This window comes from Amblyomma americanum, chromosome 4, assembly GCF_052857255.1.
Source record: "Amblyomma americanum isolate KBUSLIRL-KWMA chromosome 4, ASM5285725v1, whole genome shotgun sequence".
NCBI lineage: Eukaryota > Metazoa > Arthropoda > Arachnida > Ixodida > Ixodidae > Amblyomma > Amblyomma americanum.
In genome coordinates, this window is record NC_135500.1 from 63,406,461 (window position 1) to 63,425,861 (window position 19,401).

Consider the following 19,401-nt stretch of genomic DNA (forward strand, 5'->3'; position numbering starts at 1 on the left):
GCCATCATCCTCCTTAGCGCTGCCGTCGTGATGCTGTCCCACAGCATGTCTCTCTAACGTCGCCGTACAGCCACATCACGACATCGCGTGGAAAAGCTGAAAATTTTGCCTCGCTGCAGCTGCCGCACCTGTGTCACCCCATGCGAACTCGAACTTGCAGCCCGGCGCGCAGTTTGCTTTTTCGGCATAAAGAATGTCAGCCATTTGAATGAAGCCGTGAACGAGCGCCGGTCGCTTACCGGACCCGCAGCACAAATGACGACTGACTAAGCACCACATTAAAAATTTGTGAAACGCGGCCGGCAGTAGCAAATGCGTCAGAGCCAAAGAGAAACTACGCCTGAGCGGCGTCGGCTGCGGACACTCTCTGGCGCCGCTGCCATTCCGAGTGACGGTGCCGCCACAATTAGAACAGCGGCCCTTCCATCAACTATCGACACTCTCTTGTGCGCCGAGTGCGCAGTTCAAAGTAAAAAAGAAAACTTGGAGGATGCCTTTAAGAGTAGAATGCGAATGCGTTATCGGGCCACGACCGCTTATCGGCAGCCGCAATCGGCAGCCGTGTGTGGGGAGTGGAGGAGACGCCGGTTTGCTGCTTATCCACAGCCTCCGTCGGCCGCCACGCACGGGCAAAGCCACCTAGACACTTTAAGGCATGCACGCTCCCTCCGGGACATCACCCAGCTTGACCCAGCCGCCACTCCCTGCGTCTCCTCCCGTGCAGGGGCACACGCGGAGTGCGGGCGGTACTGATGCGAGGCAAAATTTTGGCGCCTGCAATTAAATTGCATTGGGCTAAATGGTAGAAAGGTATGTGTTAAATGGGTGGGTTTTCATCATATATACTTAATAAAGGGAGTGCTGGCAACTTATTGCGGTATATGTTTCGTATAGCATATCTAGATTTGAAACTTCCGTAAAAGAAACGCCAGAGATCGAAAGGAACAGTGGCCACAAGACTCTATTCACATATTTACAAATTATATACGTATTTACAAATGGCAAGGCTACGATTCTATATTAAGGTTTTAAGCTTCCTTTTCCGTGTTTTTGCTGCTGACAACCCAGTTTTCAAGCTGTCAGTTTTTACCTGTACATAGTTTTTCAACAACGTGTTCGCAGCAGCGCGCAAGATCTTCTCCAGCACTATGTCAGGATGGTGCCCACTGCTGCAAATATCTATATCTTCACTGTCTTAAAGCAGATTCTTTGTCAGGGCAACAACTACGTGTCTTTGGTTGCCTGCGGCATGAAACCTGGCAGAGTCCTCTTTAGTTGTCAGTTTTTCAAGTACTAGTTCTGCATGCAAGACAGCATTGGTGACAACAGGCTGTGGGAACTTGAAAGCGCCTCCGGTCAAGTTTTTTATGAGAAAATTTCCCTCCAGTTCTCTGTCCTGTGTTGTTAAGCTGTCAGTGCAGGCTTCGCAAGGTAGCTTCTTCAGTGCAGCATGGGCACAGAATCTTGCAATATATGTGAAAGTTGGTAGAGAGGGTGCCTTACTTTTCATGTCATTCTGCGTAATATGAACTCTGTACTCTTCAACAAGCCTTTCTTCATCAATAGGTGTCGTACATGGCTTGCAGAGTTCTTGCATATCTGGCAAGGTCAACGAATCTTGAAGCCTAATCTTTGTTTCTGATTCGAATATCTGTTGAATTGAAACATGATAATTTAATCCAGAGAGACGACGATATCGGCCAAACCTGCCCTCTAAACTGTCGGTCTGGAATTTTCCGAGTAGTACATAATCAAAACTGAGTTCGTTAAGCTAAGCTAAGCTGCTAAGCTCTATCAGGGAGTATGATGTGAGCCACAGAGCTGCGTATCATTTGTTAGGGAACCAGTAACCATTCTTACGTCCTTCCATAAGTCGAGCCAGTCAACGAAAGAATTTAAAAATTCCACTTGTGCATCGTTGATGCTTCTAAATGGCTATTGGAGGGGATATTTAAGGCATCGCCACTTCGAAGGGGTTTTCACATTACCAATGTACCACCACTTATCGATCAATTCAATGAAAGTAGCTGTGCCTGTCGCATACAGCTAACTAAGAAGAGTTCCACGCATTCTTAAGGCCTCTACCACAAAAGGTTGAACACCTTTAGAGCGAGCTTTACATTCTGACACTCAATCTTTGACGGATGAAGAGCTTTGTACGTCAGCCCGTAGCCACACTTTGACAAGGACAGTTGTTCAGAAGCATGCAGATCTCGCAAAGTCTTAAACCATTAACTCGTACCATTGACCCTGTGTTGCTTAATTCTGGATGAAAAATGCATGTACCGGGTTTTTTTTTTATTGAGCCAGTTATTTCTTACGCACTTTAATAAATGCGCTGGGTTCACAACATAAAAAAGTGGCCTCGGATTGTCAGAAAGATGTTGAAAACAATGTCTACTGTGTTCTGTTTAGAAAACAGCGACACAATCTTCCTGTTTATAGCATTGTTGTGCGTTATTACAGCAATAACCGTGACACCAGCTTTTTCCAATTCCAAAATAGTTCTCACAAGAACGCAGTGCAGCTGACTTGCCTTGATACTGGCTACTGAGAGAATATGTGCAACACCTTTGTGGGCTGACAGCAAGGTTTGTGTCATGAAGACAAGCTGTTTTTACCACTTTAGAAGAGTTCGACGCCGTTCCAGTCACTGCTCCCCCCTTGAAATCAAAATATTGTTGAAGGTGAATTTCATCAAACATCAATGTGACCACTCTTTCGTGCAACTTTAGATGGTTTGCTCTCTTCTTTATGTATCGTAAGAACCCTTTATCATTTTGCTTTTTTGCAGGACTGGCATTGTAATGACTGCATACCCTCATTAATGTTGATCGGTGAGTAAAGCTATTTTTCCAGAACTACGAAGGAATTTATAGGCATGGGGGAAACTGTAAAAAGAAGGCTGGAAAATACAAGGAGCCCTGCAGAGTACCTTATGGCACCTCCTTCTTTGCGAATTAATTGGAGTTGCTCTTTTAGGAAAGTGACCACTTCAACCTTTTCTTGTGGCAGTAGTTCGTCACTCGCCAGGTCATCCAGAAGGGTGAAAAGTAAACTGGAACAAGCCTTCAGTTTTTCTTCTCACTGGCACACGTTCAGCGCTTTGAATTCCTGCACGGTGTTCAAGGTAGAATGAAGAGGCTTGACTTTTTTCCAAAAGCCTGCGATTTCCATGAGGTCATTTACAACTACAGAACGCTCAATCTCCGGTGGCTCTGCACTGCCATTAATGTGCACAAATAGGACACACTTTTTGCCTTTTGTTATTGTCCAGAAGTCGGAGGTTTGAAAATCTTGCAGCCGTGCGAGAGAAGGTGTTCAAATGATGGTAGGTGGTTGACACACCCAACTTCTTCGTGCACAGAAATTAAAAGCTGTATTGCGTCTTGTAACTGAACTTGTTCGAGGCACTTCCTTTTTTTCCTCCGGCTCCTGGTGCACTGGCTTTCTGTCCGACAGGTAAGCAGGACTGTTCGGAAAAATCGTGGGTCCTGCATCTAGAGTCGGCCTTGTAAGGCCCATGGGTGCTTCTATTGTATTGCCAGCTGCATCTGTGTACACGGACTTGTTCCTGAGGTACTTGGGTTTGAAATGTAGCTCGCATACCTGAAAAGCACCGGAGGAAAAAGTCCTTTAGGAACCAAATATTGCCTTTTTTGTTCACTTTTTTATTTTAAGTTTGAACGAAGTTTAGTGCAGCTACTTGTATGCTAGAGTACCCACCCTCCATCGTCATAGACGCCTCTATTCATTGCACAAATGCATAGAATCTCTTCAAATACCTAAATATACCAGGCATTCTATAGCCAAAATACTGCGCTCACTAAATATAGTCCAAAAGTTGAATCAAGATGTAAGAAAATATCTCGTTAATGTATATATGCTCTCTACAGAATTCGATGATATTCATAGGCATATTTAATTAACCAAGACATGAACACCCGCACTCAACTTGAAAAACTATCTATTCAATCACACAAGAACACCGTCTGGTACATAAGAGAAAAAGATATAATATTTACTGATACCAGCAGTATAGGGCAAATTTCGTGTCCCATGAATTTTAACACCGCATCTTTTCCATATTTTCACACTGTGATAAATTATTAGTCTTCAACAATGGCTTCAATGCGCAGACACAGCGTACCTTAGAATCTCGCTGAGTCCACATGTCGACGTCGTCGTGGCGAACAGCACGCTCCCACGTAATCCAACGGGTGCCATTTGGGAACGAAAACACATGCACTTTTGGCCCGTTGTAATAGTTTCCTTTGCAGTTGGGCACGCGGCAGTGACCCATCGCTTCTACAGCAGGTGCAGGACACACAAAAATTTAGCTATCACAATCACAAGGCATTTCCTAGCCAGCACACACGAACGTAACAGCAATTGAACGCAGCAGCGCACGCCGAGACGTCCAGCAACATGACAATGGAAGGGTGGAAGACTGGTTGAGGGACGAAAGGAGAATTGCAGTGCCGGTGGAATGCGGAGGGGTCAGTGGTCAAAGTGGCTGACGTCAGAGTGGGGGAAAGGAAAGTGCGCAGGCCTTGAGAATTCAAGATGGCGCTCGCATGGGGCAGGGATGCTGGTTCAGCATGTTGACATAGCAGCTGCTCAAGGCCAGCACCAAGAGTGATGCGACGGAGCCGAGCAGCAAAAATGCAACAACGCTGTAGCATGCCTGATATCTCGCCCGTCTTGCCTCTATTTATGGTGCCATGCTTTGGTTTCGATTGTAAGTTGACCCTCCACTATCATCCCTATTGAATGGTGTCCTGCCTCTCTTCTCCTGCCCCCCTAGGGTCCCCTGTGCAGTCCCAGTAGGCATTAAAGCAATAGCATTAAGGCTTCTGCTATGCAGAAAATCCGCCGGCGGCGTTGCAAATGAAAAATCCCCCAGAGAAGCTACCTAGATAAGTCATCTAGGTCACATAGCCTTATGGCATCACCACAAACTCCCCATGAGATTGTGAGCAAACTTACCACCGTGGCAGGTGGCAGTCAAATTAATGATTGGTCGCGAGAGGTTGCTCGAGAAGAGCAACCTGGGTCGTACAAGCTCCACCAGTGGCAGCACCTGCTATCGCAGGGCAGTGGTGCATCGCTAACTGCTGCACCGCTGCTCCAGGAGTGGTGCGAGGACTACCAGGGATCTATGAAAGTAAAATAAAGAATCACCAATTCTGCACATATGGGTATTAGCCCATCAAGGTTATCGTGTCATACCCTTGAGGCATAAGGGAGCGTAGACATCAAATTTTTTCTTGCGTGTTTTCTTCCTTAAAATGATGCACTAGACCTTGGTATACATTTATCACTCCGTGGTATTTGCCTATGACCACTAAATAATTTTTTACCGAATTTCTTCTTGATGCTGTTACTGTTTCGTTTTCGTCAGTTTGCTCACAATCTCGTGGGGAGTTTGTGGTGATGCCATAAGGCCATGTGACCTAGATGGCTTACCTAGATTGCTTCTCTGGTGTTTAAGTCACGTGAGGAGGGGAAAAAAATGGCAATGTAGCTGCTGATACGTCGTTTACTGTCATTCCAGCCCTTGAAGCAAGCTGGCTTAACACACACTATCTGCGATCATATTTTAGTTTTTTTTCGTGGTTCATGTGACCTAAACACCAACTACATGTCACAGCCATCATTCATTCGATGAAACTGAAACCAAAAAGGCATCAAGAAGAAATTCAATTATAAACTATTTAGCGGTCACAGGCGAATTTCACATCATTTGAAAGAAGAAAACATGCAAGTAAAATTAGTGCCTATGGTCATTTAAGTGCCTCCTCCAATTTTTTCCAAGCGAATTTATGCACAGTTTCTCAGCACCTTGACTACGCAATGCCTGCATGACCACTGCTGTTTACACCGAGTGAAATGCTGTGAAGTACTTTGTGAAGGCTGCATGTAGGAGCATATTGTATTCTGTTCATTACTCCATAATCTGATGCATGATGTGAATGTTATCTGTTGTCAAGTGTACCTTGTCAAAAAAAGTTGCCTGTTTCCTAGGCTGGTTGAAGTGCAGTGTAGCCCTGGTTCTATTAATGATTACCTTCGTAAATGTCTTGTGTCTTATGAATCAGAATAATGTTAGCAGTTTCCATGTCTCTGGTACCTTTGAGATCACAAGAGAAGTTGTGCACGCAAGAATTCAAGTTTTCTTAGCATTACACATCTGCCCACTTTCAGCAGGCCTCTTCACCCACCCTTTTTCCTCTCTCCACAGTTTGTGAAGCTTTCTTTAGTTACCACGCGAGTGCCTAATTTTAAGAATGTCAATATTTCTATGTTGTTCATCTCACTAATGTAGCATTAAATAATACTTGTTGCAAATTTATTTCCCAGCAAAAGAAGCAAAATGCTGACACACTAACTGAAAAAAAGCAACCACAAAGAATGCTGCACTCGAAATCTCAGCCCGTCTTTTAACACAGAATAAGCAGAGCAAAAAGCACTCACGCAGAGATGCTGCTGGCCTCGTCAGCATGGGTGTCTACAGCCTTGGCTGGTGCTGGAACTGACACAATGCGACATGAGTGTTAATGGCCCAGAAGAAAGACTAGGAGGTTCTTGAACCGCCACATAAAAACACTGGTGACAAATTACGAAATTTTGCATGAATTACATAAATTGTGTCACTAAAATGCCACAAAATAAAAACAAAACATTAAAAAATTTAAATGCAGGTTTTGCATTATTTTTCTGGGTCAACGCAGCTCATATTAATATATGCAATGTGAAAGAAGAAACTGGCTGCAGAGGTGACTGTATACGCAGAGTGCATCCGTCTAATGTGGAGGAATTGAGTAAGTGCTGTGAGGTGCAGGAAGTACGGCATGTCAACAATGCCAGGGATAAAGCTGTCACTCCTGTCCAGGGCTTCAATCCTGAAAACTCGTCTCCTTTTCCTGCCCAGTAACAAATGGCTCTGCAACACGTGGTTGATATTTCTCGGTAATGCAATGGGCCTCCCCAATCTCTGAGCTGATCTGCTCGACATTGCAGACATCCAATCTAAATGAGACAAACAACGATGTTCGCAGCAATGCAAACACAAATTAAGCAAGACTGACCCTCTAATGAATTGTGATGCTCTTTCAAACAGCTATTCAGACATTTGTTCGCACATAGCAGCTCATGCTGCAAGATACAGGAATACCAAATACCACTTCACAAGGTCGATATCTGAGAGCACAAGCTAATGTGCAAAGTGACTGCATTTATCAAGCCTGTTCCTGACGACCATGCATGAAGGCCAATCTTGCTCTCAGGAGCTCAGATCAGCGGCACGTTAAATTTCCCAGCAACCTTTCTTAGACTATTCTACAAGCATGTCTAAGCATCTGCTTAAGGGATAGCCACAGTTAATTACACGAAGGCAGCCTCATGTAATCTGCCTTTGCATTGCCAAGAACACATTTGTTTACCTGTTTTGGGTGAGGAATCTGTTGTGTTGAAGCACAAAAATCTCTTGACAGATTGTGCATGCCTATTGCATTGCCAAAACATACAACATGCCTGTCACAGAGCCATCAGTTATTCTACACCAAAAGAGAAGGTTTCTCTGGATTGCAGTGTCTATGCATTTAATGCTCATAATTATGGCATTTTATGTGCTCATGCTTTGTGCGCACACATCTTCGATTTTGTATACATGTTGTGCTTCTTCATTAAAGCTTTATTTGTGTCAATCAGTACGATGCTGCCTTGCCTCTTCTTGCAATATAGCCTTCACTGCTCTGTTCCATTATACCTTAGCGAGGATGTGGCTTTTAGCAAAACTTGTTCTATTTCTTGATGTATTTACATCACGCTGTGCTTCATGAAACAATTTTTTTAGAGTACTTCCTGGCCAGTTTCATCAATGAAACTTCAAGGCAGCATAAAAAACTAGGCATTCAAGCAGATACAACAATTATCAAAAAGTCAATTTCTTGGCCATTTTCTGGGATCTCAGAGTCGCGTCCCCCCTTAAACAGAGTCCACTTGCCCAGTTTTCCATTATTCTGCAGAAACACAAAATACATGAAGACTTCAGGCTGCCCAAGGTTTGTTTCCAAGGATGCACATCATACGACACTGTCAGCACTTGGACACAATCAGCTTCGCCATCAACTGCTCTCAACTCGACACAATCAGGAAAGAGACGAGGTAAGGAGTTTGAAAATCGGCAAAAGCAAGGGATGACTAGCTGGTGAGGTGAAGGCAAATGGGGGCAACACAGACAAGACAAGGACAAAAGATGACAGTGGAAATGATGAACCATTGCACTACACAATTTTTCTTGCTGACATGACGGCATTTCTTTATTGCAAAGTGTCAGCTCTAACTTGCTCTCCAACTCATTCCAAATGTCCTGCCACTGCGGCTCAATGGCTAGGGCATTAGGCTATTGAGCTCAAAGACGCAGGATCGAATCCCAGCCGTGGCTGCCGTGTTTCAGCAGAGGTGAAATGGGAAAGATGCCCACATGCTGTACAATGTTTGCACATGTTAAAGAACCCTAACCAGTTCAAATAATTTCAGTGCCCCCCCCCCCTATAGTGTCTCCATAGCCCATAGTGTTCCTTTGGAAAGTTGAGCGTGCACATCACGTCTCATTACCCCATCGTTAAAGCCTCCTTGCCATAGCAGTTCAATGCAATGTCAGTGCACTCTGCTATTCACCATTCTCAACATGCTGCCCTTTTTTTTTTTTTCCCTTTTCCAAGTTTAAAACACAGAGCATCGCTGCTGGTATGATATCCAATGCAGATCCACTGCCAGTCTTCGAAAGCTTTCAGTACAGCAAAAGGCATACCAAACCAGCAGCAATGGCCTGCAACCTGTGGCAGAAGCACATTAACTAAGCTCCGTGCAGACCAGTCATACACGCCCCTCCACTTCCTGCTCTGATAGCATCTGCAGCATTCCACTGCTGACAACAAGACAGCAGGTCCAATGACAGGCCATAAAGGCCACATCATTCTAATCAGGACAGAATGCAAGACTTCCGATGTAGTGCTGAGGATTCACTGCATCGACAAGAAACCCCACCAACAAAGGCTTAAATCCACACAACAAGTTGCACACCGTTCTGTGAGCATGACAGCTCAATGTTAACAAGAATACAGTCAGTTAAGCTAAGGGGTGACGCAGGCAGGCAACTATATAAGGACACCAACATTATACAGTGAAAAATTTTAAATTCTGCAAGCTGGGAACATAGAATGAGCGAAATTCCACGGGACAGATCGAATAATGGTTTAGACTGCACCTATAATAAACTGCACATCTCCAATCAAAATTTTAACTTTAACCCAACGTTTCGAAGCCGACTCGGCTCCTTCATCAGGGGTGACTGAGGGCAGTAGCTAGCGTCTTTTAAGTATGGAGGGGGGGGGGGGGGGGGGTGAAAGGAACGACAACTGTGCCGTGAAAGGTGCAGGGGAGGGGGAAAGGGGTTTAGGCTGTTAGTCATGCTGGTACACTGCAGGGAGGTGCTGAATGGCGACTTTTTTTCGTTGCGTTGAAGAGGAAGTCCCTGGGCATATACTGGGGGCAGGTTTCCTTTTGTGCGGTTGATGTTGTTCAGGGTGGTTTGGATATGCCATGATTCCAGAAGGAGCCTCTTGTGGTAATTTGTTTCGGTTCCGAGGATGCGGGTTTCTTCAAAGTTGATTCTATGGTCGGAGTCCTCGGAATGTTCGGCTACTGGATTGCGTACTCCTGCGAATTTGCGGGCGTCGTTCTTATGTTGCCGTATTCTTTCTTTGAAATTTTTGGTTTCGCGCATGTAGCTTACGTCGCAGTCGGCGCATGGAATTTGGTAGACAATGCCTTGGGCTCTTTCTCTCTGGAGACCCGATTTTTTCAGGATTCGGGTGATGGTTTCGCTGACACCTTCGACATAAGGTAAAGTGACGTATTTTGGTGGAGGCGAAGGTCTTTGTGCATTGATTTCTTGACGAATGTTGTGTTTTTGACGTCGAATGGTTTTTTGAATAAAGACTTTTGGGTAGCCGTTCATGACAAGTTCTTTGAATATCGTGCGTTGTTCTTTTTTTCTGTCAAGTTCTGTGCTGCAGTGTACCTCAACTCTTCTGAACAGTGTCTTCACCACTGATGCTTTATGGACTGTCGGGTGGTTCGGAGAGAAGTGGAGATACCGGCCTGAGTGGGTTGGTTTGCGGTATACGGAGAATTGAAGGGTATTGTCGTTTCGGGACACGAGGACGTCCAAAAACGGCAGGGAGTTTTCTTGTTCCACCTCTAGCGTGAACTGAATGTCAGGTTCTACGGAGTTTAAATGACGAAGGAAATTTTGAGTCTCAGCCTACGACTACGACGCCTGGTCCCCACACCGGAAGGACGAAACATCATCAACAAGGCAGAACAGCACCTAGTGACAGCACGGATACATGAGTGCCGTAGCGTGATTAGGAAAGAGGCTCCTTCTGGAATCCTGGCATATCCAAAGGAAACCTGCCCCCAGTATATGTCCAGGGACTTCCTCTTCAACGCAACGAAAAAAAGTCGCCATTCAGCATCTCCCTGCAGTGCGCCAGCGTGACTAACAACCTAAACCCCCCCCCCCCTCCGTTCCATACTTAAAGCCCTCAGTCACCCCTGATGAAGGAGCCGAGTCGGCTTCGAAACGTTGGGTTAAAGTTTTGGTTGGAGATGTGCAGTTTATTATAAGTCTTCAAACCCAACCATACAGGCAAATCTGTCAAAATGTTTAGTTTTCAGAATGCACCTAGCATTATATTCAGAACCAAGGTATGAATTGTCGAATGCAGTGTGAATTTTTTTTTCCAGAGCTTTACAAGTAAGCTACAGCAATCTTTACCATTAGGCTTGACAGCCATTATATGGTCTCTTGAGAGCCACTATATACAACTCTAGAGTAGCATCAAAAGGAAGAAATGAGCTTGGGCAGGGCATGTAATGCTAAGGCAAGATAACCGCCAGTCCTTAAGGGTAACTGAGTGGATTCCAAGAGAAGGCAAGCATAGCAGGGACGGCAGAAAGTTAGGTGGGCGGGTGAGATTAAGAATTTTGTGGGGATACGATGGCCACAGCTGGCAAAGGATAGGGTTAATTGGAGAGACATGAGAGAGGCCTTTGCCCTGCAGTGGGCACAGTAGGTGCAGTCAGGCTTGTTATGATGCGATGATGACCGCTAAGCGCGCCGAGCCAGAAATAGCAGCAATGAAATTACTGTAATTAAATTACAGTGATTAAGTTACTTTTCTGGGTAATTAGTAATGTAATTCATTGTTTTTATGGGCTGGTAGTTTAGTAATGTGATGAATTACTTTGAATTACTTCAATTACTTATTTCAGGCAAAAGTAATTAATTACTAGCGAAATTACTTTTGCTGAATAATAAGTCAATGCTGTTCCTTGTATCGGCCGTGCTTTGGCCTAGTGTTTGCGGGTCGAACATCTAGAAAGCAAGAGAAACGCGCGACCGGCAACAGCCAGCAACTCCAGTCTCCGGCGAAGCGGCATACGCATACGACAGGCGATGTGCGCACGGGCATCAGCACTGCCTTTGGTAAAGAATCTATAGGGGTGCTATGCGTCTTCCAGCACTATGTACGGTCGTACACACAGACGCACCGTAGGGTCACCAGGAGAGCTCAATGACCACGGTATGCTGTACTGCACCTACATAGAAACGTACTGCGAGTGCTTGAGCGAGTACTTCTCTTTAGACGGCTTCATATATAATAGTCATGTCGCCACACTGACATGGTCTCAATTGACATCTAACAAACCTGGTTGAGTTTTCGGGAAAACTACCTTCTGTGGCCGGATTTGAAGCCCTAAGCTTTAACTCAAGAGTAACATCGGCAACAGCATCACCGCGACATGCAGTTTATATCTGCCAACATGACTCTGGAATGAGTCAATCGAACAGCAGAATGCGCAGCTTGTCTGCGCCCCAGTGCATTTCCGGGACGATAAGTGTGGATACAAGCAGTCGGTGCACTCCCGATGTTTACGTGGACGAGAAATTCTTCAAAATCAAGAGGGTGGGACCATATTACACGTTGAACCATGAACTTCTGATTGAAGAGTGATGCAAACAATTAAACTTGTTTCGAGATTAAGCTGACCTCATCGATGTCAGCAAACGGCTGTTCAATGAACTAGGGCTACCTTTCATCAAAGAAGGGCAAAATTTCTGACACCCATTCTGAAGGTCACTGGTGTTGCAAAGAAATCTGAAAATTTAGTGGGAAGTATAAACAATGCGCCGAAACTAAAAAGTAATTTAAAAGTAATTTTCATTACTTTTGGGAAGTAAATGTAATGTAATGTCATTACTTTGCGAGAGCAGTAATTTGTAAAGTAAGTTAATTACTTTTTAAAAATAATTTTGCCGTGTATGCACCGAGCCAAGCAGAATGAGAAGCAGCAGTTAGGCGGAGAACGTGATTTGAATAATGCTTGCACAGTAGCTAAACGGGAGAAGTTCAGGTGGTAATTGAGTGGTAGCCTGGTACCACCTAGTAGGTCGCAGGTCCAACCAACAATTGACGTCATGCTAGCACACATATCCACATTTGGCCATCATTTCATGCTGATGCCTCCCACACCGCTCAATTACAAGGTGCTGGGAGATGGAAGACAGCTCAAGCCTTTTGTCATGTCAGCTGTAGAATGGTACAGCCAGCCTGCCATATATTTTTTTCTAGTTACATCGGTCTAAGAAAACTATGTGGCTTTCCCTTTTTTCCATCCCAGCTCGGGGGATTTTCCTATTGAGGGTGCACACTGTCATCGGGAAGCATGCGATTATACTTAAGCATCTATATGTTCCGCCACAGTAGTGTATGCAGTGCTACAGGGCAGGCAGGCATGAAAATCCTTGTCCAATCCATAGTGCAATGCTGTAACCCCATCCTGCCAAAGATATAGCAACCGCTGCAGGCAACACACACAGATGTGAGACTTAGCTAAAAAGCTCCAAATAAAGTCTCCTCAATATGATAAAGAGAGATGCTCAAAGAGTAACAGCACAATGTAGTGGACTGATACTAACATGACTGCATAAGTTCTCAGTCGTCAAAGCAGCTACAGTGGAAACTCATTATTCTGGATGCCAATTTACTTGAACTAATGCTTTGGTCCCATCAACACCAATAACATTACAAAGGCCCTCCTTAATTTGAAATCTGCATAATTCAAAAAAATTTTCTGCCTTCAAGTTCCAATTGCTGAGAGTTCACACAGTGAAGAACAAACAACTGCAGGGATCAACATGACCTACAAGGCGACGACAAACTAACCTTGGCCCTCAGTAGTTGCAGCTGGGCTGGCACTCTCAGGGAAAGATGGCGAGTCAGAAACTTGCATCTTGGCGTCTTGCAGAAGCTCAGGAGCCACAAACGTCTCATCGGGGTCGATACGCCTCCTTGGCAGTGAGAAAGGCAAGTCGTCGGTAAAATGAGTGTCCACATGCGTCTGCGACAGCTCCTTCTTTGTGCGGGACCGGGAAGACCGGGTGGCAGGCACTGTGGTACGGTTCACTGACAGAAAGTACCTGCAGGAGGGAAGGGGGCAATTAAAACTATATTTGTTATTTATGCATTAAGTGCAACCAAATTTCACACAGATATGTAACTTTTTATGCTGGTTTCAAAACTACATTTTACTTTAAGCTAGTTTGTAGGGTTGCTTAGTATATACAATTAACACCCTCGTAAAGTCATTCCAAGGGCATTAAACATTTAAGGAGAAAGTGCACGTTTTTTATGTCAGCATGTTCACACAGCCCTGTTCAGTGCAATAAAGCTATTATGTTTTTAGAAGGCCAGTACTCATGGAAACAAAAGAACTCCAGCATGCACATACGAAGAACGTTTCTTAAAAACTCAACTTTTAAAAACTATTGCATGCGTACATAGACAAATGGAGAGCTTCACCACACTCCTCAACGTCTCAGCATTCATGCAAAACAAACAGAATCATTCTGCTGTCATTTGCGATGAAATGACAAAGCGGTAAGTGACAGCAATCGTAGAAAAACGGAAAGCTGAGAAAATCAACCTTAAACATTATTTCCCTGTTTTCCTCGCTTATCGCCTCATATGCTTTTTGCTTTTGATCAGAGAAATGTATGACTGCAACCAACGGAAGCTCCGACCATCTGAACTCTCCTCTGCATGGTGATAAGGTGATGGTGCTTCGTCGTGGGGAAACCAGTGGAAATCGCGATGTGCCGAGGCCATCAGAAGCATGGTTCGCTCATAATTTTTGACGACCATGCATCAAAAAATAATTTTTTTATGCATGGTCGTCATTTTCAACATCATCATCATCAGCCTGACTACACCCATTGCAGGGCAAAGGCCTCTCCAATTAACTCTGTCCTGTGCTAGCTGCAGCCACCCTATCCCCGTAAAGTTGTTAATCTCATCTGCCCACCTAACCTGCAGCCGCCCCCTGCTACGCTTGCCTTCTCTTGGAATCCACTCCTTTACCCTTAAGGACCAGCGGTTGTCTTGCCTTGACATTAAATGCCCTACCCAAGCCCATTTCTTCCTCTTGATTTCGACCGGGATGTCATTAAGCCATGTTTGATCCCTGGCCCACACTGCCCTCTTCCTGTCTCTTAATGTTACACCTATCATTTTTCTTTCCATAACTCACTGCGTTGTCCTTAACATAAGCTGAACCCTTTTCGTTACCGTCTGTGTTTCTGCCCCATAGGCCAGCACCAGTAAGATACAGCTATTGTACACTTTTCTCTTGAGGAATACTGGTAAACTGCTATTCATGACCTGATACAACCTGCCATATGCGATCCATCCCATTCTTATTTTTCTAGTTAATTCCCTCTCATGATCCGGATCAGCGGTCACTACCTGCCCCAAGTACACGTATTCCCTAAACACTTCCAGCACCTCACTACCAATTATGAACTGCTGTTCCCTTGCGAGACTGTTGAACATTTTTTCGGTTTTCTGCATGTTAATTTTTAGACCCACCGTTCTGCTCCGCCTGCCTAACACATTGATCGTGCTTTGCAGTTCATCTCCAGAGTGACATAGCAAAGCAATGTCATCAGCGAATTGCACATTACATTAACTCTTATACCCAATTGTTCTAAGTCCAGGCCTCGGAATACCTCCTGTAAACAGGCGGTGAATAGCACTGGCGAGATCGTGTCTTCCTGCCTGACACCCTCCCTTATTGGAATTTCATTGCTGACTTTACTGAGGACTAAGGTAGCTGTGCTGTCGTTATAGATATCTTTCAATATTTTCACACGAGACTCTTCTACACAGATTCCGCAATGCCTGCATGACTGCATGACTGCTGAGGTTTCCACGGGGTCAAATGCTTTCTCATAACCAATGACAGCTATATATAGGGGTTGGTCATATTCTGCACATTTTTCTGTCATCTGATTCATAGCGTGAATATGGTCTATTGTCGAGTATCCTTTACGAAACCCTGCCTCATGATTTGGTTGATTGAAATCTAAGGTTGCCCCAACTCTTTGTACAATATATTTCGCAACAATTTTTTGTCACGAGGCAGAATAAAAATTCAGGGTTACGGAAAAAAATTTGCTGAGAAAAATATATTGACCAAATTGGTCACTTTATTTGCTGAGTGCCTCTTAGAGGGATAGTGAACAAAAAATGTGCTACAGCAATTTCTGAAATAAAAAAAAATGACAACTGAGGCAAGACAAAGCTCTCTGAAGCAGAAATCAACGGAAAGTAGTTAATTTAATGAAAATTTTTCACGTCGCCACACCCAGCACCTGTGCAAGCTCCAACAATATAGGATGTGACGTCAGCCCTACATGCCGCAAGGTATCGTCAGCACGAACAGAGTGAAAGTGGGTGCGTTCGACGTGGTTTTGCTTCATGGTACAGTCCATTTCACTCAGATTCCTCTTTGCTTGACTACCTGCCTGATTCAGTCACAATAAATCAGAAATCCCCACTGCCTGCAGCAAACGGCGAACCAAAAAAATTCTGAGTCCACTTAAGTCTGCTTAAATGGAGGAATGCGAAAGCATGTGTTGTGAGGAAAGGAAACGTTTTTGAGGAAAGGAAAGGGCGCAGTAGCAGTAGCTCTCACACCTCAGCTGCACCTTAAGGGAAAATGCAATCCCAGAAAGCGTGCATTTGAAAGTGCATATGTCATTGGTCCGAACGCGTGTCGCAAGCTAACCTCCAGCTTGGCTAAAACATGCAAGCTATATGCAAAGAAAAATGCTATAACACCACCCAGAAAGCTGTACTACGACGAATATTGCTCAAATTTTGGTGAATGTATTCGAGAATACTGCCACCATATTGAGGTCAACCAGTGATGACATCACTGGGATTTCGTCTGTTGCTCAAACCAGCCTCCTCACTTCGGGGGATGGTTTTGCACCACGCGCCTCTTTCCATCATTCCTCCTTAGCTCAGCTGTGATGTCATCATTCTCACGTGAACGTATCACTCTCTAAATTTGGCATCATCCTAAACTCATTTTTTGCAAGTCAGTTTGTCGCGTGGCTTTATCATTAAATCTTTATACATTCAACCATCTGGAGTGACGTCATCGTGTGGACACATTGTGCGGACACGTTCTCCAAACAAGACCTGCAGACACAACTGAGCTATATAATGCTTTCGCATTAAAAAAGCAGCATTTTCCAGACGTGGTGCTGGTAGCACCACCCCACGCCCATCAGAGGAACGAATGCTGTCTTGTTCTGGGAAGGAATGAGCTTGCGATACATTGCCTGAGCTGCAGAAACTGTTTGGCTTTCATACGTAATATTCCACCTAAACCCCTGTTTGATCTTTCAGAGTAAGTGCGTGTTCAGCACAAGATGGGGAATCCTCAAATGCGCACTGCCAGCCAGCTTGCCTACAGCGCTGCTCGGCCTGACGTCATGTCCACCAGTTCACAGCCAGGAGTGCACTGAGTGCAGCCAGCGGCTGCTTACGGAACAAAAAAATACAGCCGCCCACTCAAAAATAACTGGAACGATGACTGTATGCTCATACGGTTGACACTCATTACAAGGGGTCTGGATAAAATGCGCAACGAGGTGTTACGCATGCAGTTAAAGGAGTATAGACACCTAATTTTGGTGGCACGTTTCCTTCTCTACAATGATGCGGCAGACACTACTACGCATTAATCATCATGTGGTATTCACCTACGACTGTTAAATAATTTATAATTGAATTTTTTCTGCCATGCTGTTTCGGTTTCAACAGCCGAACGATGGCTGTGGCGCCAAAGAGTACTTTTGTGTCCATAAAATACTTTTGTCCATAAAGTACTTTTGTGTCCATAAACGTCCATAAAATCGCTGCTTCATCGTTTTAATTTACTGCAGTGATGAAGCCAGCCTTCCTCAACAGCAGGAATGACAACGAATGAGGAAGCAGCAATTATATTGCAATTTTTTCATGTATCACGTGACCTGTTGGTACACGTTGACGTCACAGTCCTCATTCGGCTGTTGAAACCGAAACAGAAAGAGAAAGAAATGAGATTATAAATTATTTAGTAGTTATAGAAGAATACCAGGTGGTAATCCATGTTAACAATGCCTCACGCATCATTACAAACAAAAAACAAGCACCCTAAAGTTAGGTATCTATACTCCTTTAAGGGCACCTACAGAACCAGGCTAGTGCAGCACCTGTTGCTTAATACATATGGAATGAACAGGAAACAGACTGATGTGCTTTCCCAGTGGAGGCGTAATCAGTATGGGAGCAACTTCAAGGGGCATCATTAGAAACTGCTTCAAGAAAGCTGAACTTCGGAAAACGAGAGATAGGTACTCGGGATGCTCCAAGAGATGGTAGCGCAGGCATGCCTGAAGTTTGGTCACTGTTGAGAGAACATGTTTCTCTGCTCCAAAAAAATGAGGATAAGAGCAAAGACATAACACAACACAGACACTGACATCTTTGCTCTTGTCTTCAATTTTTCGCGCTGTTAAAATAAGAATTTTCTGTTCCCGACTATACTTGAGTAATCTTATCTTGCGAATGAAAATGTGGTGCTTTCTCAATATTTCAAGATTATTCAGTATCCCTTCAACTTACCAGGCCAGCAACAGAGCATAAACATCTATTACCTGCCTGTTATGAAATTCACAAGCAAATGTCATAAACCTAGAAGAATGCTCCGAAAAGTGCATGACATGTCCTTAAGCAACAAAACGATTGATTACTCGTGCCATCAAACACTCCACCAGAGATCAACACACAAGAAAAGGCACACCTAGCAGACAAAGGTTTCTGTGATGACGCATGTGCTGACACTTCATTCTAGAGCAGACATCTGTGTCCCCAGGGATGGCTTCATAGCACTGCATTTTTAGGACAAAAAAATCTTAAGCAGAAAGTGTACACAGCTCACCCTCAACATCCTCTTTTCAGTTTATCTCAGAATTTCTTTTAATCTTTTGTTGCACACCTCTGTATGCACCTAACTGGTTTAATCAAGCATGAATGTAGCCCTGTTGTAAGTGCTGCATTTCAGCTCTATGGTCTCTTCATCTTTCCTTGTAGCGTGTGTGTCCTCCTTATGTCTCTATTGTTTCACAATGGTCCTATCTTAAAGGGAAGCTGAAACGGTTTTCAAATCGCATGAAACGCTGTGGTTGGGAAGAAGTTACTTTGAAAATCGTGTGCAAATTTTTTCTCGATTCTGTTCGCAAAATGAGCCGCAATCGCTTGTTAAAAACCCGCCACCGACACGCCCTCTTCGCTTTCGGAAGCGCCGAATGGGGGGAAGGAACTGGCGGAAGGGACGCCATTCACGGGTAGTCCGCCGGCCGTCCTGCTTTGCTTGCTGCTTTTCGGCCCGCGCTTTGGTGAACGACGGATCCATAATTTGCAAAATGCAGTTCTCAAGCCAGCTGAAGCAACGCACTACACAGCAACACGGTCGGTGCTGGCCGGAGATCCCCGTAAATAACGTCACGACGATCCCGGGCGTTCGCTCAGCGCCCTGAGACGCTGGTGCCCGTTTTCTTCCAAAAAACAGCTTTTTGCGTTTATTTCAGCCCTTTTCAAATGCGATATTCTTTTTGATTGGACTAAAAACTATAAAATGCCGCATGAAACTGAATTTTTTAGAAAAGTGCTTCAGCTTCCCTTTAAGGCAAATTCCATTGGCAGAACAGGATCACAGCAGTAGCGCAGCAAGAGTGCGACTTCTTGCTGCCCCATTGGAATGTTCTATACACTCCAAGAGCAGTGCAAAGGTGAAGGTACATCACATGACGTGCCTCCCCAGCACCCCTGCATTTGTGTTTGGCGTCAACCCAGTGCCATGGAAAGCGAGGCCGAACATAATCTGCTTTCGCTAATTAGGTCCTTTAAAAAATAATTTATGATCTTTCCGTCA

General features: G+C 44.5%; 1 protein-coding gene and 1 pseudogene across 3 annotated transcripts in view; both read right to left on the reverse strand.

Annotated features, from left to right (window-relative positions):
* The window catches only part of LOC144127986 (uncharacterized), an 80,879-nt gene that overhangs the window by 41,855 nt on the left and 19,623 nt on the right, over positions 1-19,401 (reverse strand). The window contains exons 6-8 of one of the 3 annotated variants that reach the window (XM_077661022.1): positions 13,302-13,555; positions 6,478-6,535; positions 3,400-3,609 (exon numbers count right to left, since the gene is read on the reverse strand). In XM_077661022.1, coding sequence (XP_077517148.1) covers positions 3,534-3,609; positions 6,478-6,535; positions 13,302-13,555 — 388 coding nt within the window. In that variant the 3' untranslated portion in view covers positions 3,400-3,533. Of the gene's footprint in view, positions 1-3,399; positions 3,610-6,477; positions 6,536-13,301; positions 13,556-19,401 lie in introns of those variants that run through there. The other 2 variants (XM_077661020.1, XM_077661021.1) reach the window with 2 other exon arrangements.
* LOC144127655 (uncharacterized) lies at positions 1,016-1,761 on the reverse strand (annotated as a pseudogene).